Raw genomic sequence first — 22,605 nt, 5'->3', positions numbered from 1 at the left:
CAATTTGGTCCCCGTCTCGCTGCCATAACCAATCCCCTTGCCGCACGTGGCAGCCTCCCCCTTCGCCTGGCCCCACCGCTGCTGCCCCCTCCCCTCGCATGCTCTGCAATTCTGGCGGACGCCACTACAGTCCGTCTCGGTCCCAGGCAAAACCCATTCCAATGCCCAGCTGGTGCGCACAATCCCACGGCCCACCGTCGCCTCTCGCACCAAGATCCAACGGCCCAGGCTCCCTCGATCCGCCCGCAACTGCCGTCGTCGCGTCACTGTCCCCCTACCCCACCCCTTATCGAAACTTGCTATAACGATCACCAGATGACGCTGCTCGCCGCTCACTGCTCGCTGCTCACTGCTCTTCCCCTTCCTCGCTCTCGCGCTCATCCATCGATTCTTCGTCGGCCATGGAATCGTTGCCGCCGCCTTCGCCATGACCAGCGCGCTTCGTCTTCTACACCTCGACTCTTGCTTCTCGATCGTCTCGTTCCGCGGGTGCATTGGTGTTGTCAGCGAGCTCTGATGGAGTCGCAGCTGACGGCGAGCGTTGTCCGACGATGCTGCGGCGGTCGCCTCTAGGACCGTCCCGTCGGCTTCTTCTTCGGCGTCGCCGCCGCGGCGACGGCCTCTTTGATCAGGTGACTGACGCGATCGTTTGCGTTTGCTCTGGCTCGGTGGAATTTGGACCGTCGCTGTTGGCTTCCGTGTTTGCGTTCGAACTCGGTTCCGTGGTGAGCGATACGCGAGTTGTTTGTGCAGTTTCGTTCGAAAATGCTTTCGAGAGTCCGAAGGACACGATTCCATGCGCGTATCCCATTTCCAAACACCAAAACTGAAAAAGGCCAAAATTTTCGTTTACCGAATGCAGCCGAAGTCTCTCATATTGAACAGCAACGTGCTTCGAACGGGATTTATCGGGGATGTTGTGTTATTCACCTTGTGGCTTCGACTAGTGGGATGGGTTTGATCCATCGCTAGTTGTCTCAATTGTTTCTAAATGAGAATTCGCATGTTTTTATCCATTTTGATCTTTTCCTTTGTGTTCCCATAATCTGTTATGTCGATATGAGTGTGCATCGCATTCATGCTGTCTGGATCATCATTATTTCCTCGTTTATGCTATAATTGCATGATATCTCAATGGGCTGGCGAGTAAAGCCACCAGCTCCGAAATATGCTTGTTGTCGTAAAATCACTTTGGGAATGTTGGAGAGGCCTTTCTGTCCCGTGAAATTCTTAGGTAGACACGGGATGAAGTGGACTCAAATGATCGAAAAGGATCTCTATTGCTGACACTGTATGTCAAGGGAAGGCTTAGGTTACTCTGTAATTACTGAGTCCGTTCATTAACCATCGGGCGAGCTGGATAAGGTTACTGAGTATGAAGTCTCTATGAGAGCCAAGTTTCTCTCCACCATGTTTGATGTGCTCGCAATTAGTGGGTTTTGTTTCTACCTTCACTCTATTTATGCCAGTTGCATGCACAATAGTAGTTCTGTCCTTCATTCTATTCGACTTTTATTCTACTTTCATGTGAGAGGAATGGTGGACCCGTTTGTTTCGTGGAAACTCTGTCAATTTCTATTCACGGTAAAAATATGAAAAAGGAAATAGCTTTCTATTCAAGTTCTTGTTTTCTTGAATTGCATTTAGTTCGTGAAAATAAAAATTTTCAAAGAGGAATGGAAATCCTGAAATTATTTTGGGTTGTGTTGTTTTCAAAATCAAGAATGATATAAAAATTACCAAAGCTTGTTAAATACTTATTTTTATCTTTTCCTTTGATAATATCTTCTCTTAAATTTATTGTGATAAAAAAAGGATTGAACTCCCTCTTGTAGTTCTCCTATTTTTCACCTAGCATCCTCTACTTCTAAATCCTAAACTTTGCCCCTTGAATTTTGTTACTAAACTTCAAATCGACCATGCATTTAGTTAATACAATAAACTTATTTACCAAATTACCATTCCCCCCAAAAAAGCTTCTTAGACATGTCTTGTAACTAAGATGAAACTTTAGTGAAATTTGTATAAACATCTTTGGTTATGTTTATACGACTACATTATTTTCATCGTATTAATTGTAGAGCATGCCTCCTATTATTCAAGTATACCAACTATGTACTACTACTATGGTGATCACCTTGACCATTTTTTTTATCGTTTCTGATGATTAAATCAAACAAAAAACCTCGCGTCAAGATTTAAAAGAGAAAACCATGTACCATGGAGAGGAGAACACTGGCTTCCATCTGAGGAGTGGGATGCTGGTCTTGAGATGTGTTTTCAAATGAAAAGGAAACATAGAAAACTGTTTTGTATTGTTTTCAACACCAAGGCCAAATAGACTAAAATAGAGCTCCACATTTTCGTTTGAAAATGCTTCCAATTGTCCGAAGGACATGATTCCATGCGACTATTTGTTTCTAAACCAAAACTGAAAAGCCAAATTTTCGTATATTAAATGCAGCCTAAGTCTTCCATATTGAATATCAACGTGCTTTGAACAAGATCTGTCAAAGATGTTGTGTCGTTCACCTTATCATTTCAACTTTTGGGATGGTTGGATTCGTTGCTAGATATCTCATTATTTCTAAATGAGAATACACATGTTTGTTCCCATTTTGATCTTTTCCTTTGCGTTCCCATTATCTGTTATGGTAAATTTCCTTATATGATTAGTTATTTATGTTGATATGAGAGTACACGCGTATATCTCCATGATCTTTTCCTGGTTCTTTCTGATGATAAAATGAACATTTTTGTTGTATGATGGACTTGATGAGGTGATTTATTCTTTCATGACAGATAGAGATCAACAGAGGTTTACATTCTCTTCCATACCTCAGCTGAGATATGTGACAAATTGGACATGAAGTAATGCAAAAGGCAACCTTTTTTCCGCTTCAACAAACTTTTGCTCAACCAGGTCACTAAATCAGGACTCAGAAAATTCAGTCTTGGCTTTAATATCTGGACCATCATCCCTATTGCAGTATGAAGGATTTTACAGAGCCCAAACCTATCAGCAAGTCTGCAAAACTTCCCTTTGAGGGATATAATGTCACTCATAGTGCTCCTTCTGGCAACATGGCACGACTGAACTTTGGTGGGTCAGCATTAAATGTTGTAAATGGTGAAAACCTCTCAGGATATTCGTATTCCCTTGTTTCACCTATGGTTTTGTCAAAACCCAACCGTAGTGTCAAGTCTGCTTTTCATCATGGGATTGCAAATGCAGATATGGATGTCTATCAATCTGACTTGGCCCAGGCAGTTGTCAGTAATACAATTCCCAGTAAAAAGGATATGCTGGACTTTTCTTGTTCAGGCAAAGGACCATATGGAACAAGTTCTGTATACTATGAGAAGCTCCATACTTCAAACGCCCGAACTTGTCAAAAGTTCCCATTACAAGCAGATGATCGAGGAGGTCATGTTCCAGCAGTGTCCTTCAGTGGGTGTCCTCGAGTATATTGTCTAAGAACAAGTGAGTGATTATGCAATTCGGTCTTAGTTAATGGATAAGAGATGCTTCTCTAGCGGAAATCTTGATCAGTTAACTCTGTTTTGGCTATTGTAAGGTGGGATTTTACTGCTCAGCAATACTGGTGTACTGGGTATTGTTTGTTCATGCCACTACTCCCATATGTCTGTCTCTAAGTTCTGTGAGGTAACTTCCAGTCATATATTATTAAGTTAATGCTTTCTAGGTGGTAGATGTCCATACAAATGGATATTTATTATTCTGGGCAGTGTGCTTGGATGATGGCCTTTACAAGTGCTGGAGAACTGATTTGGTTTGCTATTTCTTTTTAGCATTCAGGGTCATCTGATGCTCACCCTGGGGATGTGGTTCTTATGGATAACGGACATACCATAGCTCAGTGGCGTCAGCTCTACTTTGAAAAGTTTGGGGTAAGTTATCTGTGGTTTCTCAATACTATTCATGCACCCGAAGTTTACCTACTTTGCTAGTTTCCTCTTAAACGAAATGTTTTTTTCTCAAAATTTTTATGATTCACTAGGCGCAAACCTTTTGTGACTTAGCAGTAAGTATGGCACGAGTATTTTTAAGGTGTTTGCATGCACGTCTCTGCACTCAGATGGAGCTTCTAGAGGAAAGTGAATAGATGTGGAGGGAACCCGTGATTTGAGTCTTAATGTACATGCTTATCGGGTAAAGAGTCTCTATGTACATATAAATAGTTTTCCTTTTATTCAGTATCATGATAAAACCTAGCGCAGCCATAGTTTCTAGGATCATATTTGATGAGGAGTATGGAATGTGCCATAAAATGAGCTTAGCTTCCTAACTATCATCTGCCCTGTGCTTTTTTAAAAAACCACTAGATATCCAGCTTAATTTAATCTGATATTTGTCCAAGCATGAACTTCTTTGGTTACACTATTGCTTCTTGAGAAGGGTGCTCTCAATATATATTATACAAACGCATGTTGTCCCAGTTATCTAAGCAAGAGTTAATATTCTATTTTCTATTATTTTTGTCTAGGTGGTTCATTTTTATTCATTAGATAGTGTGCGTCCATTTTAAGTTTTCCGTAGTTGATAAGACAGAATCCTTATGCATAAGCAGATTGTCTACTTCTTGTGGGTCAAGTCGTCCATGCAGATGTCTGCAGGCATGGATAGCCTGACCTGTCTCCTAAGTAACTCCACCTTGCTTACGGGTCTGTTTTATACTCTGTATTGTTTGAAATGAAGTCCTATATTTTCTTTTGGCATGTTTTGAAGCAACAAGACAACTGGATGGTGACATTTTCTTGGTGCTTTAGATTATGGTTCCAGAAGACCATTGTGGGTGGGACTGGCCTGAAGGGTTATCTGGAACTACTGGCTTGGCTAATTCTAGCTTGTTTATGCCCAAATGCAATAGCACAAGCCTCTGTCAGTTGGCTGGTTCACGTGGATGTTTAATGGGGCCTGGGCAGCATTCTGTCAATGCTGTATCATTAAATGACCAGCATTCTGATGAGAATTTTGTCATTGATGGGTCGCAAAACAAATTGCAGAGAAGCATTCAGGGTAGAAACAACCATCTTTCCAAGGGATTGCCTTGTAGTTTGGACCAGAATCAGCATGTTGCAAGAAAGAATGAAATATTTGAGCGTCAAAGGTCAAGATGTTTTGGCGCATCTAGTTCTCTTGCTAGAAAACCAGATATTGGGAGCCGATCTTCCTGTTATGTTGGCTCCATCGGGAAAATTTCAATTGCAGCCAACGAGCTTCCTTCTTTTCAGGATTCAAGAAACCTGGCTGAAGATTCGGGGACTAGATTCAGTGGGATGAAAACTGCAAATGATTGTGTTTTGGTAGATAGAGATCCTGCCGCTTCAAAGGTTGAGTTGGGACTTGGGCAACCGCATGAGAAAAATCGGGCTTCAGGAAATTCATTCCAATCTTTCATGGGATTAGGATGTTTAGGCTCATTGTGTAATAGGTCAAAGACATTCCATGAGCAAATGGTACATAATTGTAAGTAAACTGTTCTTATTAATAAGAGCGATCAGATAGTATCAATGTTGTCATTATAATCATGCTTTCTGCTACTTTTCCAGTTAAGCGACTGACCAACTTAGTCTTGAATTTGATGCAGCGGCAACTGCTAGTAAGAGGGAGGAATCTAGGCAGAGTCTTAAAAATGACATGAGCTCATCTAGTGCCTGTGCAAGAAGAGAAAGACAAGTGAACCGAGGGAATCTCATCTATAATGTGAATAAAGCAGTCTATAGCCACATTGAAAATGGTAAAGGTGATACAGACAAGAGCTCAGAAATATCCTTGTTTCAACAATCTAATAATAGTTTTGGGAGTGGACAATACAAAGATTCCAATGACAATATCAAAGGCCGTGAAGTAGTAAAGCCTATGTTATGGCATTCCATCTCTGATACTGCTAAGCGTGATTCAGTTGATGTTCACCCAACTTTTTACTATGGTTCAAAAGTGCCATTGGACAACTCTGGTGCGGATTTTCAAAGAATTGTGGACAAGGGAAATGTAGTTAAATGTATTTCTGATTCCTCTTGCCTTCCAACAGAATCAAGGTTTACAATTCATGGAAAGGAGGAAAATGCACCTGCTTTTACTGGTTTTACTGTTGGAAGTTCAGCGAGGAGGAATCACTTTTCAGATGGATTACTTAATCAGCCTCAAGATGCTGCTTTCAATAGAGAGAGTAATAGTCTTGGGGAGAAGTTCTCCTCCCATGGTAGTGTTCATAATGGTGACAACTTCCTCAAGCCAATGATTTCATCCATGTGTCTTAGGCTCCTTTCGCCATTGCAAGCATCGTCATCGGGCTTCCATCTGGAGCCAAATATGAACCCAACTTTGTCAAAACAAAAGGGCACCAATATGACCTCATGTCTACTTGATGACAATATGAGATTACTTGCATTGAGGCAAATATTAGAGTTATCTCAACAGCAACAAGCAATTTTGGGGTTAATGGCCCATGGTAATGAGGGGTACAGTGGCTCCTCTTCTTTTCAAATGCAACATACTCTTGTTGATCCATTAAAAGTAGCTAGAGAGGAGGGGACTCGATCTACTTGTAGACAGAACGATTTTGAGGTGGACACCACCTCACTGCCTGTGGTTGCTACTAGCAGGATGTTCGGTGTTCCTCCTGAAACTGGCAAGCTACTTTGCATGATTTTACATATCAGTGTTTTAAGTTTAGAGGTTTAGATGATCGTTTGTGTTTTTGATGAGGTATGAATCATGAACAGTTTACACTCTTCTAATTTTATTCAGGTCAGAATTACTCGTGTGATGTCTCAATGGCTACAGCAACTTTATTTTCACTAGAAGATAACATGCAGTGTCAAACTCCAGAGGGGCCTCTTCAACATAAACAGCCCTCAACAAGGTTGTTCTCATGAGTATCTGGTTAAGTTAGTGAGTTTTGATGTCATAGAGTTGAGGCTACGCATTATTGTTTTTCAGATGAATAAAATGTTTGAACTGCATGCCAGTACATGAGTTCTTGTGAGCTAAAATAGTTGCTTTCACATGAGGAAAATTTAAATTTGCATGGAATAGAACCCATAATGCATCTCAAAAGTCAGAACTGTGAGGATGTCTAGCATGGGATCTGTGTTCCTCTAATTTATAATGCAACATGAGATTCTTTCCTCTAACTTATCAGTTTCAATTGTCAGACTTAACCAATCTGAAAGAATATTCCCTGCACCAACCATTGTTGAGAGATGCTGTCCCATATTAGGATCTATGTGCTCCCCAAGCATTTCTGTAGGTGCTAGGCAGATGAAACATCCAAGAGGAAGTTTTGAATTTCAAGCTGACAGAACTTCCAAAGAATGGACAGGAAGGGCTGGTAGCCAACCTCACATGTTTGTTTCTGCTGAAAGTGTCAAAGATAATGCTCGTTTGGAGGAGAAGCATGTAGCCTTAGATCAGAGTGTTGACTTGTCTGGAAAGTTTCTTGGGAGTAGTGTCAATCTGTCTTTCCAATGTAGTGATGGTCCCAGTGTGGTGGAAGGGAAGGGCAATGCAACGTGCATGGACCATGTGGGACATTTGGTGGGTGGAAGAGGAAATGAAGTCCATCTTGATAGGGCTGGTAAATGCTTTGATAGGGCTGAGCAGACAGTTGACTCTTTGAAAGAACATGAAAAATCTATTGTTTCTTCTGGATGCTCTACCGCTGCGGTGACTCAAGCATCAATTACAGTTAATAATGATAGCAGTTGTCCCGTTGATGCTCAGCATGTTGAATGTGCAAATCAACTTGTAGTTGATGAAGGATCAGGTGTTGATCAATGCTGCTCACCTGATTACCCTTCTGAAAGCAAAGGAAGTGCTGAGTTTCATTGCACCAGTCCTTGGGCCAATGCTAAAAGAGAATTACCTTCGGAAGTAACTAGTAATCACTTGTCTAATAGTCTTCTGGATGAGCTGAAGCTCATGGGTTCCTTGACATGGAACAAAGGTCGAAATCGAATCCATGACAACCTTCCTGTTCATAAAAGGTCAAAGCATCTGCATAAATCAAAGACTGTGTTGAAGATTCGGAAGAGACGGAGGGTTATGAAGTTGAGTGAACTGGGGTCATCATTTTCCACCGCAGGACATACTAGTAAAACAACATTTTCTGGTTATGAAGACCATGGCTCTTGCTCGTTTGAGGACAAACAGACGTTTCTCCATTCTGACCATCGAACATCATGTTCAGGTGATGATTGTTTATGTAGAACCAATTTCAGGTGCTACCAATCTCCATTAGGTCCCTCAAATTTTTCATCTCGGAAGAGAAACCTGCCGAGAATATACAACAACGAGGAGGTAAGGAATAAACAGATAGCTTTGAGAGATCACATTAATTATGGTAAAGATCCCCTAGTTAGATGTGTGAAGAAGTTCCGGGGAATAAGTGATAGCGATGCTTCTGGGCAGCCAAAATTGGATGTGACGTGTCATGAAAATGCTGGGAAGTTAACCGAGCACACATCGATTGGTTTCAGAAAGGCATCTCCATTGCAGGTCAATGCTGGTCGAAAGATGGCAAAGCCTATGGTATATGGACTATATGGTGAGATATGTAGAGAAAACTTTGATTTAAATGTGTCAAAGCCAGCAAAAATCATTTCACTGAGCAGGATTTTAAAAAAAGCGAGTAAATGTAGAGCACCTGGAATCTCTAGGGATACGCTAGCATGCATGAGTGAGTTGAAAAAGGTTGCATACGGAGGAATTGATGAATCGGCCAATGAAATATCTAATTTGGTGCAAAACAATGACAGTAGAAGTCATGATCTTAGATCCTGCAAACTGATGCAATATTCTGCTGCAAAATCATCGATTATTGCATGCCTGGAAGAAGAAGACAAGTTATGTGCAGGAAAATGTCGGAAAAATAGTGCGGTCGGTACTCACACTCAACTGGAATCAAAGTTTGGAAGAGCGCGGGAGCGTACACGTAGCCTTAATGAGCTATCTTTGCCAGGTAAAAGTGCAGTCCCCACCATAGTTTTTCGCATTTTGAATTGGCGGGTTGCTTTTTATGTTGAAAGAAGAAAAAAAAGGTTTCATGTTTGAGTTTGGTGCAGTTCCTGTGGCAGGTCTTGGCATTCCCCTATAATGTGTGAAAAGAAACCACTTAGTTTATAATGAATATGAGGGTGAATCCCTTCCCATCCTTTTTAACTGATATTTTTTCCTTCCCCTTTTAGTGTTGCACTCTGTGTTTTCTACTGAATAGAATGAATTTCCCTCTATCCAAGCAATATAACTGAGCTCGTTAGATCTCATGTATATATCATTGAATTAATACATATCTTCCAAAACTCAGTTGTGTACCGTCTATAACCCAACATCATTCAGGATAAATACATAAGCCAGTCTTCAATAGGTACCTTATAAATGTATTGGCCTGAAAGATGTATGCGTCTGTTAATATTTGACCTGGTCATTGAGCATATCTAAAAATCAATTCAGTAAAACTTTTACCTTTTCTAGTTATTTAAGCAGTTCCCAAATGATTATACTGGTCGATAATGGCTTAAAATGTGTTTTCAACAAGTGAAGATAAGCCCGCCCTCTCTCTCTCTCTCTCTCTCTCTCTCCCCGTGATGATATGCATCTTGCATATGCGCGCCCCATGAACTGTTATATTCCGTTTTCTTCTTTAGTCTATTCTTTTCTCTTGCTAGATAGATTGTGTGGTGGGAAATGATCATTCTGGAAATTGATCCTCTCCTTATTGACCTTTGATCGATACCATCACAAATGAGTTCTAGTTATTTAACGAAGAGAATGCATGCGACTCTATCACTATGAAAAGTAAAATACTCATAGGGAAAGCACATTACGTGCCTCCCTGTGTCTTTCTTTGGTCGATGGCATTTGCACTTTTTGCTAGTCTCTCTCTCTATATAGTAAAGGTGTAAAAGAAAACACCTTTATGCCTTTTTTCAAAGGCATATTGGCTTGATGTGATATAGTAGTATTGAAGGTTTGCTCTGGTTGTTGAGCTGCTTGTAGCTTGCTCTTGATATTGGTCAAGCCTTTGGGCTTTACTTCGGAGACTTGGCAAATTCTTTGCCTTTCTCTTCTGATGGGTTTTTTGGGAGGCATTTTCCATGTAAGAATTCTCGTGTGAGAAAATCTTGTAAGGAATTGGAGGCACCATTTATAAATTCAATATTAAAATAAAAAATAGATAACACGGCTTGCCACCTGGCAAAAATCTGTTTTGAAGCAATATTTTGAACATCCTTTTGCAAAATGTCTTTTGCTGATTTACAATCAATTCTCGATAAAATTTTTTGATCCAAAAGTTCTCTTTGAAACTTAGATATAGATAAAACAATAGCAAGGATTTCCTTTTTTATGGTGGAGTAATTCTTTTGACAGTCATTCCAGTGTTTGGAGACAAATTGAAGAATTTGTTCTTTGTTGTCTTTTGTCTGTTTTAGAATTCCTCCGTATCCTATATCTAAAGCATTTGATTCAACAATCTTGAAAGCAAATGGGTCAGTAAGATGTAAGCAAGGAATCTCTTTGATGCTATGTTTAATTTGTTTCACAATATTGGTATGAATCGAGGTCCAAGGTGGAGGTTCCTTTTTAAGTCTCTGGTGGAGGGGTTTGCAAATTATGTTGATATTTGGGAAAAAATCCGTAACATAATTCAGGCTCCCAAGAAATCTTTGTAATTGATTCTTATCTCGGATTTCATCAGGAAATTTTTCAGCAAAAAGTATTGATCTTTCAATGGGTATCATGGTTCCTAAATGAATATGATGTCTTAGAAATTTGATTTTGGTTTGAAAAAGGGATATTTTAGTTGGGGAAACTACCAAACCATTTTTCATAACAATGTTAATAAAATGATTAATATGTTTAAAATGTTGGTCAATGTTGGAGGAAAAAATGAGAACATCATCTATGTATACAATGATATAATCAGAATGTGGGTTAAAAATGTCATTCATGATTCTCTGGAATTCAGATGGGGCATTTTTTAATTCAAAGGGCATGACATTCCATTCGTACTGTCCAAAGGGGACAGTGAATACAGTTTTATATCTGTCCTTTTCATTGATTTGTATTTGCCAAAATCCTGATTTCATATCAAATTTAGAAAATAATTTCAAACTATGTAATCTATTCAATAAATCTTTTTTATTAGGAATTGGATATCTTATCCATTTCAGAGCTGTATTTGAAGGTTTATAGTTGATTACCAATCTTGGAACTCCCCTTTCTAATTCAGCATTTTTGTTGACATAGAAAGCAGAGCAATTCAAAGGTAATTGGCTCTTCCTAATGAGAATTTTATCAAGAAGTTCCTGGATTTCATTTTGACAAAAATTCATGACTTCATGATTCATTTGGGAAAGTCTTACCTTGGTCGGGATTTCTTTTTCAGAAAATCCTGATTCATAGGGTAAATCAACTATGTGCTATTTCCTAGACCAAAAAGCATTAGGAAGTGTCGAACATATGCAACTTTTTATGCAAGTTTCAAGTTTAGCAATTCTTTTCTTAATAGTAGGATCAGAAAGATTTTGCTCAATCTTTTTATGTTCAAGGTTTTTTTTAAATATTGGAAGTGGTTTTCTTTATTTTGGATGATACAATTTATGTCAGAAATGGATTGTTCCTGAAGTATATTTAAGTTGGTTTGTGGTTTACTTATAAAATTGTAAATTATTTTCTTTTTTAAAAATTTGGTCTCGATACCATCATTAGTAACTTTAAAAGGTTGTATAAGTCCTACAACAGGAGTCCCTAAAATGACATTCTGTTTAATGTTTTTGACAAGAAAGGAATGAAGTTTTATAAGTAGTATCTTTTACTATTTCGGCTTTTGGAATCTTATAATTAATATGTAATTTATTTCCTGATGCTGATTTGAGTGATTGGATTGTTTTCTCAAAATATTTGGTCGGTATAAGACCTCTAATACAGTTGAGATCTGCTCCTGTAGAGTGTTGTATTTAAAATGAACTCATTATTGATTCTTATAGTGATATTTATAAACCATTTTCTGGTTATTTCTGAAAGCATGAGCAAGAAGTTTGGATCGAAGGGTTAGGGTTAGAATTGAACTGGGATTCCGAAGATTCTTCAATCTGTTCTTTTTTTCCTTTCATGAATTTGGATTTATCTCTAGAATTTCCTTTTGCATCTCAATTTGTGTAAGCTTGAGATTCTGAATCTCTTGCTTCTGATGGTTGATCTTTTGATTAAGATCGTTTATTGAAATAGGTCGAGAAACAATTTTCTTCTCTCTATTGAGAATGGTAGAAGGATTATAAGGGGTATCAGAATGCTGTTTGGAGATTATAGAAGATTAGAGACCACTGAGATATTTAATTCTATCTTTAGGGTTAGCGATTTGATCAACTCTTTGTAAAAGAATTTCTTTCTCTTTTGTTAAGACATTTATTTCAAAAGAGTTTTGAGATTCTTCAGATTCATCAGAGGAAGTGGTTTCAATATCATTAACCTGAAGTCCATTTTCTTCAGATTCATCATAGGAATTGCTATCAATCTCAGCGATGATTTGACTAAGATGATTAAGAGTTTCCTCGTCTAGATTTAGTTTGTTCAGCTTTTTACTTATTTTGCAATATTTGGAAGTAAATGTGATTAAAAGTTTTTTTTATCACAAAGGCAACCTCCAAAATCAAAATTCTCTTCTAAAACAATATTTCAAAACATATGTACCGTTGAAAATGGATTCTATCATCAAATCCCAACATATTTGTTTTCTGATAAATTTAACTATACTCACATGATCCATACAAGACAGTGGAATTTTATGAAAAAATACTGATAGAAATCAAGTCCATCGTTTTTAAGCATTTTTTTGATAATATCCATATAAATTATTCCACAGCAAGGATCCGTAAAATAATCCGTCATTTCCGGCGGAAACTAATCCCCATAACTCTGATCAGATTTGATACCAAAATTGTTGAATCAACACCATATCGACCTTCTATTTATATTTTGATTATCAATAAGCCTGGTGGAATGCATTTATAAGGAAAAAATGCCAACAATACCCATACATGGCTGCTCTTTGAAGAATTTGATACTCGCCTGATGCCATTCTAGTTCATCAGATGGTGGGAACATTTTGGATCTACTAGTGAAATACTACACGCATTAGTGCAACCCAGCTACAAAATATTTTCTAGCCAATTTGCTTTTCTTTCATATGAAGCCAAAATCTCACACCTGTTCTTTTTCATATACTTTGGAGTATCATGGGTAAGGGCTTGGAGTTTTGATTACAGAAAAACCATAGAATCGAATACTGTTACCTTAATCAGAAGATTCAAGGTTAAGTAGTGTGGTGGTTTTAAATTTTTGATAAGGTTGATGAGCAATCAATAACAGAATGGTTGAACAAATGAAACTCTAGCCGTATCGGTCCAGATAATGTCACTCTTTTTTTTCATGACAAATGATCAGTTTTATCGAGATTGTCATCTGTACAATCCCAGCAACAACTAATGGGAGCTCCTCCCACTCATATCATAGTGGGAACATAAATGGGGATGACTGCTACGGTATACGCCTTGGTGATGATGATGACTAAAAGACGAAGGTGGGACGATCATTGTCAAAGTTTTCACAATTCCATAATGAGAGGAGACTAACGGCAATTGTTTTTTTCTTTCTGCTTTCATACTATGCTTTTACATTGCACGATGTTTTTTCGCCGTAACATTGTGCACCTTTTCCTGTTCACACTAGTGACTTATTGAAAGACATAATAACATCACGTGAACCTGAAATAATGCAATAGCTTTTGAAGATTCCCTTAACCTATAAAAGCCATCATTTTCTAACCAAAGAGGCAGGTTCTGAAATCTTCTTTCAGAAATCATATAAGACAGAGAAGCCTCTCGATCTCTCTCATCTCTTCTGAATCTCAGCTTGATCCTACCTCTTAAATATCTTCATTCTTCTTGTAATCCCAAATCCAGTAAGTTTTATATCCACATATCCATATCATTCCTGAAGCACCTTTATGTTCCAGATTTTGTTCATGATCTGAGGATACAAAGGTTTTTATTTACTGAAATTTGCACTTGTATTTTAATATTTCCATTTGTAATCTTTGAATATTGTTTAAATGTCAGTATTTATTATGATCTTTTCTTATCTGCAATTTATACTACAGTAATTTAATTTACGTACCCCACAATCGGCAGGTCGTACCACCTGTGGCTGGTTTGCTCTTTATTTTCTGCCCAATTTCATATTTGCAATGTAGTTTACATATCCCACAATCGGCAAATTTTACCGCCTGTGATTGGTCTACACCTTTATGTTCCAGGATCTGGAAGATAAAGGTGTTTTAGGGATGATATGGATATGTGGATATGAAACTTACTAGATTTGGGATTCCAAGAAGAGGAGTGAAGATATTCAAGAGGTGGGATCAAGATGAGATGTGGAAAGTTTGAGAGAATTCTCTGGTTTCATAAGAGATGAGAGAGATCGAAAGGCTTCTCTGTCTTCTATGATTTCTTAGAGGAGGGTTTCAGAACCTGCCTCTTTGGTTAGAAAAGGATGGCTTTTATAAGTTGAGGGAATCTTCAAAAGCTATTGCATTATTTCAGGTTCATGTGATGTTACTGTGTCTTTCAGTAAAAGTCACTAGTGAACAGAAAAAGATGCATAGTGTTACGGGGAAAAGACATCGTGCAATGTGAAAGCATAATATGAAAGCAGAAAGAAAAAGACAATTGCCGTTAGTATCTTCTCTCATTATGCAATTGTGAAAACTTTGACAATGGTCGTCCCGTCTGTCTTTTAGTCATCATCATCATCATTACCAAGACGTATGCCTTAGCAGTCATCCTCATTTGTGTTCCCACTATAATGTGAGTGGGAGGAGCTTGATTTTTCCAATTCAATAAGGGCTTATTTTAAAAATCCCATTAGTTGTTGCCGGGATTATGTAGATGCCAGTCTCGATAAAACAAATCATTTGTCATGGAGAAAAGGAGTGACATTATCTGGACTGATATGGCTAGGGTTTCTTTTGCTCAACCATTGCTCATCAATCCTATCAAAAATTTAAAGCCATTACCCATGATACTTCAAAGTATATGAAAAAGAGCATTAGATGTAAGATTTTGGCTTCATATGAAGTGCAAATTGGCTAGAAAATATTTTGCAGCTGGGTTGCACTAATGGGGGTAGTATTTCACTGGTAGGTCCAAATGAACCAAAATGGCATGAGGCGAGTATCAATTTTTCAAAGAAGAGCAGCCATGTATGGGTATTTTTGGCATTTTTCCTTATAAATGCATTCAACCAGGCTTGTTGATAATTAAAATATGAAAAAGAGGGCCTATATGGTGTGGGTTCAACAATTTTGGTATTAAATCTGACTAGAGTTATGGGATTGGTTTCCACTAGAAAGAATGGATTATTTTACAGATCTTTGCTGTGGAATAATTTATATGGATTTTATCAGAAAAATGATGGACTTGGTTTCTATCAGTATTTTTTCATAAAATTCTACTGTCTTGTATAGATCATGTGGAGTATAGTTAAATTTATCAAAAAACATATTTTTTGCAAATATATTGGGATCTTCACAATAGAACTCATTTTCAACTGTACATATGTTTTGAAATATTGTTTTAGAAAAGAATTTTGATTTTGGAGGGAAATTCTTTGTAGGTTGAATGACCGCCTCGCTGGAAATTCTTTTTCCCATTGACTTTATGGGTGAAGGATTCAAACTTACCTCAATCTGATTGGTGTGCTGGTTATTGAAGGCTGTCTCAAGAAGTTTTATTGCTTCTTTATGGGATAATTTGGATATGTCAAAATGAGAACATATATATATATATATCCGTAAGTCATTGGAAGAACTTTGCTTCTGTAAGTATATTCTAGATTGAATGGATTGTTGTCTGTTGTATGAGCTACTTGACACTTGGTGAGAAGCACCTTCTAAAATTGCATCAAGATATGTCTGGGTAACCAGTGGCATTTTCCAATTCAAAAAATGATGAACACTTAATAATGCAACAACTAAGCTCTCTCTGGGGTTTGCTCAAGACTAGAATGAGGGATCTAATGCAAATACCATCAAATAAGGTTGGATCAAATTCACGGGGTGATGCTATGCTAGGGGAAGATGAAGGCCTGATAGATTATAAGTGAATTGGTAGTATCATACTTGATTTGTGCATGCTCTATTAACATTGTGTTTTAACTTTCCTTTTTCCAAGTGGCTCGTTGTTATGATTTCTTCTTTATAACCAATGAAAGTTGCATGCCTTCAGGAGTGAGCCACAGTTCTAAGAAATTTTTGCTGAAGAATAGCAGAACTGTGACAACAAAGAGATTGAGTAAAATTTTGAAGGATACTGAGATGCAAAGAGTTCCTGCACATGGGACATATGATGCTACCACTATTAAGTGAGCAATGAAGTTGTTTGATGACATTACTCTTCTTCTGGTTTTACAGTATATTGCAATTTAGTCTCTTGATCTTCGAGATCATATTCATTGGACAGTGCAGATGCTATGCTGAGCTGGATCGGCTGTCAAATATGGATGCTGATGCATTTTGCTTTGTATGTCAAAGGTCGAAGCAAGACAAAGCTAATTGCTTGTTGGAGTGTAGCCAATGCTTGGTCCAAGTATGTTCATAGTTTACTGACTCTGTTTACATATTACATTGATTCTTTTTTTTTCTTCCATGAGATCCCCCTACTTTATAAAACAGATAAGACAGGAACTCTAGCCTAGGTGGGTGCATCTTGGATTGATTCTGTGGTACCTATTATCATTATAGTAAACAGATACATCGGGAATGATATATTTTTCTTACAGTGCCTAGTAGGGATTTTCCTTTGCTACCTATACAATTTATTATTGAAAAATGTTGTACAACTCCAGATCTGCTATAATCTGTCTTTCATTTTACTTTCCAACCTTTCTGAATTGTAGTCTTCTTGAGCTTTAAAAATCATTTACTATTCAATCTTGTTGTGAAGCAGGAGAAAGATTTCGTTAGTTCGCGATGATTTCTTCCTTCAGTTTGAGGACTTAGTGAGCTGTTAGACTCTTGAATATTGTAGTTCTATAATTATGGAAACTGCAATCTGTTGCTATTGAGATGGCCATCAGTGACAGTTGTATGAAATTGTACTGACTTAGAATTTCTTTAAGGTTACTTTAACATTCCTAACCGTACAGATAATTTAAGGATCTGATCCAGTTGACACAGTTTAATACTTGAGCATAAGTTGACGGGAATAGTCAAGGCTCGATACACAACTTAAGCTTGGTTGAGCTTGACCCAATTAAGTTTTTAATAAGCTCGAATTCAACTCGACCCAATTCCTCAGTAAATTTTATTTTGAGCTCAGGTTTAAATTAAGCTTGAAGCTGAGCTCCAATTTTAAAATTCTACTAAAATTGATGTTCGGGACTATCTATATTGTGTAATGAATGCGCGATTATGCTTGTATTTTTAGCATGAATTCCACTCAATTAAGTACCTGAACTACTCAAATTTGAAAGAATCGTGCCGAGTTTGAGTAATTTGTGATTCGAACTGGATTATCTCACTATTAGTTTGACTTGCAAGGTCAACTCTCTTACATTCCTAAGATAATCCATAATGAACCTTTAATCTTTTTGAGACCTTTTTTTTCCTATTTCATAGATATGCATTGTGCTTGTTTACCTTTTTAACCAAAGTTTGAAGAAAACGGTCTAGTCTTTGATTATTTAGGAGGTGAAGGACATTTACAGAATTACTTCTGTTGGCCATGTTATTTATAGAATATATGAGCTGGAAAATGAAGATGCAGCTCCCTTGAGCTTCTCTTTGTCTATCGTAAGATAGATGACAATGTGTATCCCCGAGTTCCACCTGATAAACCTATGTTTACTTCCAAAAATCAACATTTTAACTAAGTAACAGTTTGCTGCTTTTCAAGTATTGGCCTCCATTATTACTTTAACACTGAATAAAAATACTGGCTTTTTACATAGATATCTACTAGTCAATATCATACAATCTATATTTCTTCGCTCAATTATTATGTCAGAGAGTAACATAAAAACCTTTACGATGGTAATGTAATTAAAATGATGATAGGGCAAAATAATGCAATAATTATGATTGATAAAAGAAAATGATATTGTCCAGGATATGCCTATTGACATAATGGTAGTTTGCATCGAAGTTTCCAACTGGTAAGCATGCCTAGGAAGTACCCACCTTAGTCTTCTCATTATTGTAGACCCAAAATAGTCATCAAGCTGGATAAACAAGAAAATTTATTCATAGGCTCTAATTGAAGCCAGAAATCAATTGTTTTGTAATAGTATCTGTAGACAGATTTTTTATCGATATGAAGTTCAACTACAGGTCACCACGGGGGTGCAAACCCATACACAAAAAGAGCCCAAAAAAACTAAAGCCATGTACAAAATAGCTCTCAAAACCAAAAAGAGCTCAAATACAAAATAAATTATCGACTATAGCAACGGAGGCATTTACATCCATACGCAAGTTCCGTTATAATAAAAGCGTATTACTTTAAGCCAATTTTCAATAAAAATTGCAATGGAAGATTCCTATCTATCAGAAGCTCTCTTGTTCTGCTCCTTCCAAATCAACCAAAAAACAGAGAGGAATTGAGGTAACCTTCTTTTCTTGGGCGCTATAAACAAATGCCCTGCCAAGCCCGAAGTTCTTGCTTGGTTAAACCTCCAATACCCAAGATAACCTGGTGCAAGCATAGGAAACTGTCCAAACTTGCTGTTTTAGAAGTATCCCTTGCTAAGCATGTTAACTATGGATTGATGGTTAGTTCTACTGAAATTGTATCAAAGTAACATTGATGCACTAGTAATTTATGATCCTACAATTTCTAATTTGCTCAATATGTGTTTTCTCTGATGGCATGTAGGATCTACTGCAAAGTGAGGTTGAAGGTATCAACGACAAGAATGTTCATTTCTATGGGAGATGCGTGCATCATGATAAAGATGATGATTGTGGATCCACAACCATTGGCGTTTCTGACATCGTCTGTTCTGGTGATATTTTAAGATGTGCTCGGACAGAGGTGCTTTCTGCATTTCCGAGGTTCCCTTGTCGAAATTACTGATATAAGAACCAGCAATTTAACATTGTATTCATACTTTAACCTTTTCTGCAGGGTTACGAGGAAAGGAATTGGGATAACGTCCATAGTAATTCCCACGGTCTTTACCAAGGCAAGTGTGGAAGCCTTGTTCCACCGGACCAGGTCAATGCTTGGACTCACATTCATGGTCAGAAGAAATGCTCCCAGGCCATCTTACAGTTGCCACACTCAGTTGCAGAATCTGATTGCCGAGTATGCTAATATATCCACCGTGTCTTATCTCCAACTAATATAATCAATTTGCATGCATCAGATGTGCATGACACGTGAGATTGTCATATCAAGTTTTTAAGTCGTGTTTCATTTTCTGTTTCTTTACTGTCGTTTTCTGCTAGGTTCACGCGTAATATCTGGATCCTTCGGGTGCCACTTTTAAGCTTTGTGGGTGCTTAGTACTTTATTCAGAGGAAGCAATTTCCGCTTTGCAAGTTATTATGCAGAAGGCCCGGTGTTATTTGTGAATGCCACACTAACGATTTTTGTTTCAAACACCTGCAGAAAGAATATGGCCGTTACAAACAGGCAAAAGGTTGGAAACGTCTAGTAGTGTACAAGTCCGGCATACATGCCCTAGGACTTTATGCCTCTCAGTTCATTTATCGGGGAGAAATGGTTTGGCCTCAGGACCCTAGCTTTAATATTGTTCTTTCCCTGCTTATGGAATAGTATTTATAGTTGGGCATGTGCTCTTGTAGGTTGTTGAGTATGTCGGTGAGATTGTTGGGCTACGTATCGCTGATAAAAGAGAGAGAGAGTATCAGTCTGGGCGAAGAATTCAGTGCAAGAGTGCTTGTTATTTTTTTAGGATAGATAAGGAACATATAATTGATGCTACACGAAAAGGGGGGATTGCTCGTTTTGTCAACCATTCTTGCCAGGTAAAATTTCCTGTTTCCCAACTTTCACTGAAGATCTGAAACTTCTATCTCCTTGTTTGAATGTGGCATTCTAGAATATCATTACGCATAGAAAGTATTCTAAGTCAATCAATATTTGTTCATCGAAATATGTGATTCAACATTTTAAGCCATCGAATGGTAGCAGTGGAAGATCTAAGCCTTGTAGCATATGCTCAGGAACTGCTTAACAGAGAACATAGTTTGAAGCTGAATGAGTTGGCTAAGTTGACTTGGGTTTTCACAATTACAGTGTCAACCTTGTTGAGAGCATACCTCACTCTGCAACACTGTAAGCTAGTATGTAAGAATCAACTGACTCATCTTTGTTCTGTGCAATTTATGTGAACAGCCGAACTGCGTTGCCAAGGTGATTTCAGTGAGAGATGAGAAAAAGGTATGAAAATGCAGCCCCCGTGTATTAATTTCTTTTGAGAGTTCTGCCTTGAGAAAAACCAGCATATGTTTGTTTTCCTGATTAGATACGGTATACAGAATGCAAACGAAGTCTTGTTAAAATTGAATTGAGCATACCCACAAAACTGACAAAACTATCCCATCGCACATCACACTGATGCGCGAGTGCATCAGAAGACATAGTTCATAATCAAAGAGTTTGATGTGTGGTTGTCCAAAGTTTGGAGGACTTGTTAGATTTTTTTTTTTGTTGGCTAAATGGCATTGTAACAGTTAAAAGTAGCATTCACTAAATTATCTGATTCTTGAATTGCAGGTGATTTTCTTTGCACAGAGAGATATTCTTCCTGGAGAAGAAATCACTTATGACTACCACTTCAACCACGAAGACGAAGGCAAAAAGATTCCGTGTCATTGCAAGTCGATAAACTGTCGGCGTTATTTGAATTGATGGTCTGTAAATCATCTATATCACACACTCGCAAACTATGGTAGGCGCTTGAATAACATCAGTTCTCATTTTTTTTGTTATGTCAAGGAGATCTGTTAGTCTGATCTGTCCATTTTTACCATTTCAGAAAAGTTGCCTGAATGTCGCGTTGATCCACTTGAAAATGTTGTCTCGAGTTTCGTACTGTAATACTGTTTATGTCACGTGTTCCTAGTCTTATGCAGTTTTCAATAGAGGTGGCAAAATGAGCATCGGCCCTTATTTTTGCTCATAATTGATCAATATATATTTTTGTAACGAAATGGTAAGCTTTTATATTGTATTTTAAGAATTTAATTCTTTACCCAAAAACATGAAATGGGGCTCGTTCCCAGGTAGAATCGGGAACCGAACCGGAACCAACTAGTTGATGGTTTAAAAGCCTCCTTGTTCTTGTCACCAGTTGATGGTTTAAAAGCCTCCTTGTTCTTGTCTATCAGAGCGATGCTCACCCATGTCTCGACGTTGCTCATGTGCAATGTGAAATCCTAGCCCATGACCCAACTCGAGCACTTGAGCTCCCTCGTAAACTTGACGAGCCTGTCAATTGAGTCGCTTATTATTTAGATGCAACAATTTAGGGAGAAAAAGTGCTAAGATTTGGAGCCCGGTTCGGTTAGATATATGTCGGGTCGGGTCGTGTATAGATGGATAAAATTGTATTGCATAAACATGGGTCAATTCAGATTGGGTCATTTTCAACCCGGTCCGACCTACTTGTTTGACAAGCTTAATTTTCAAATATAAAATGACATACCGTGATGTTGATCGGTGAGTTTCAAAGAAGCCAGTACAAGACATCATATTCTTACATCACACTGAGAATTAGCATCATGTCAAATTTTTGTTCACTTTAGTGCACCGAAATCATATATAATAAAATTTTGAGATAAATGCACTGAAAATTCTAAAATTCATGGGGAAAGTACAATCGTGTTGTAAAATTCTTAGATAGTGCAAAAGTCAGAAAATTTGTCAAATCAATACGATCAAATCCCTATGTTGACTCCATCTAATTTAACTAAGGAGAAATGATGTGGTGCTTTTTTTTATCACTTTCTCAAGACATGTAGCGCTACAACATGTGGCGTGGCCAAAAACACTTGAAGATTTGATATGTTTTTTATGAAGTGGATCAGGTAATGTGAAGGGGCTTGAAACTCCTACACGTCTTTCAGATTTTTGAAACTTCTCTCTCCCTCCCTCCGTCCCTCCCTCTCTCTCTCTTCTCCTTCTTCTTCTACCCTCAACCCGACCAAAGGAGCTCGCTTCTCCTCCGCTGTAAGTTCTCCCCAAGCCACACATATAACAAGTTGCCGGCGCTCGAGTTCAGACGACATGCCTTCGAGACCATCCTGGCGATCTGGTTTGTATCTGGTGAGTTCATTTTCAGAGAACAAGTTCGTCTGTATGGTGTCCATTTGCAGGGTTTAATTGCTTTGCATCTCTCTCATTTTCACAGTTCCCTTCACGCGACCCACCCTCAAGCTCCTCCGTTAAATTTTTTCAAGGCAACAAATCCATCCCAGGTCATAAACATGCTATAATGCTTTGTTTCTAGAACCTCATTTTGAGTATGAAATATAAAAATGCTAAGATTATACA

The 22,605-nt window shown here is 38.0% G+C and overlaps 1 protein-coding gene across 12 annotated transcripts; it reads left to right on the top strand.

The window, feature by feature from the left end:
- Positions 1-339: 339 nt before the first annotated feature.
- On the top strand, positions 340-21,235 carry LOC115686186 (uncharacterized). 12 transcript variants are annotated; one of them, XM_056318730.1, is made up of 17 exons: positions 343-632; positions 2,803-3,103; positions 3,236-3,484; positions 3,579-3,667; positions 3,814-3,912; positions 4,792-5,491; positions 5,613-6,656; positions 6,776-6,890; positions 7,183-8,987; positions 16,312-16,447; positions 16,551-16,671; positions 18,958-19,116; positions 19,210-19,389; positions 19,696-19,809; positions 19,893-20,075; positions 20,446-20,490; positions 20,827-21,235. In XM_056318730.1, exons 2-17 carry the CDS (start codon positions 2,992-2,994, stop codon positions 20,959-20,961), a joined length of 5,286 nt encoding a protein of 1,761 aa, XP_056174705.1. In that variant the 5' UTR covers positions 343-632; positions 2,803-2,991; the 3' UTR covers positions 20,962-21,235. The 12 variants fall into 12 exon arrangements, with proteins under 12 accessions (XP_056174711.1, XP_056174706.1, XP_056174708.1 ...); XM_056318729.1 differs by having other exon boundaries at positions 2,807-3,484; XM_030611398.2 differs by having other exon boundaries at positions 2,803-3,484; positions 16,617-16,671.
- Positions 21,236-22,605: the final 1,370 nt, after the last annotated feature.

Source organism: Syzygium oleosum, unplaced genomic scaffold (genome assembly GCF_021117445.2).
Source record: "Syzygium oleosum isolate NSW1041296 unplaced genomic scaffold, Sole_v2.1 Sole_v2.16, whole genome shotgun sequence".
Taxonomy (NCBI): Eukaryota; Viridiplantae; Streptophyta; class Magnoliopsida; order Myrtales; family Myrtaceae; genus Syzygium; species Syzygium oleosum.
Note: the sequence above shows the minus strand (reverse complement) of the source record. Positions and strands in the feature narration are given on the sequence as shown.

Bases quoted from the DNA above. Each gene is read 5' to 3' on its own strand.
- LOC115686186 (XM_056318729.1), top strand. From the start codon at position 2,992: ATGAAGGATTTTACAGAGCCCAAACCTATCAGCAAGTCTGCAAAACTT. The intron at 3,913-4,791 runs GTAAGTTATCTG...TTGGTGCTTTAG, and splicing joins TCTACTTTGAAAAGTTTGGG to ATTATGGTTCCAGAAGACCA. The intron at 20,491-20,826 runs GTATGAAAATGC...CTTGAATTGCAG, and splicing joins CAGTGAGAGATGAGAAAAAG to GTGATTTTCTTTGCACAGAG.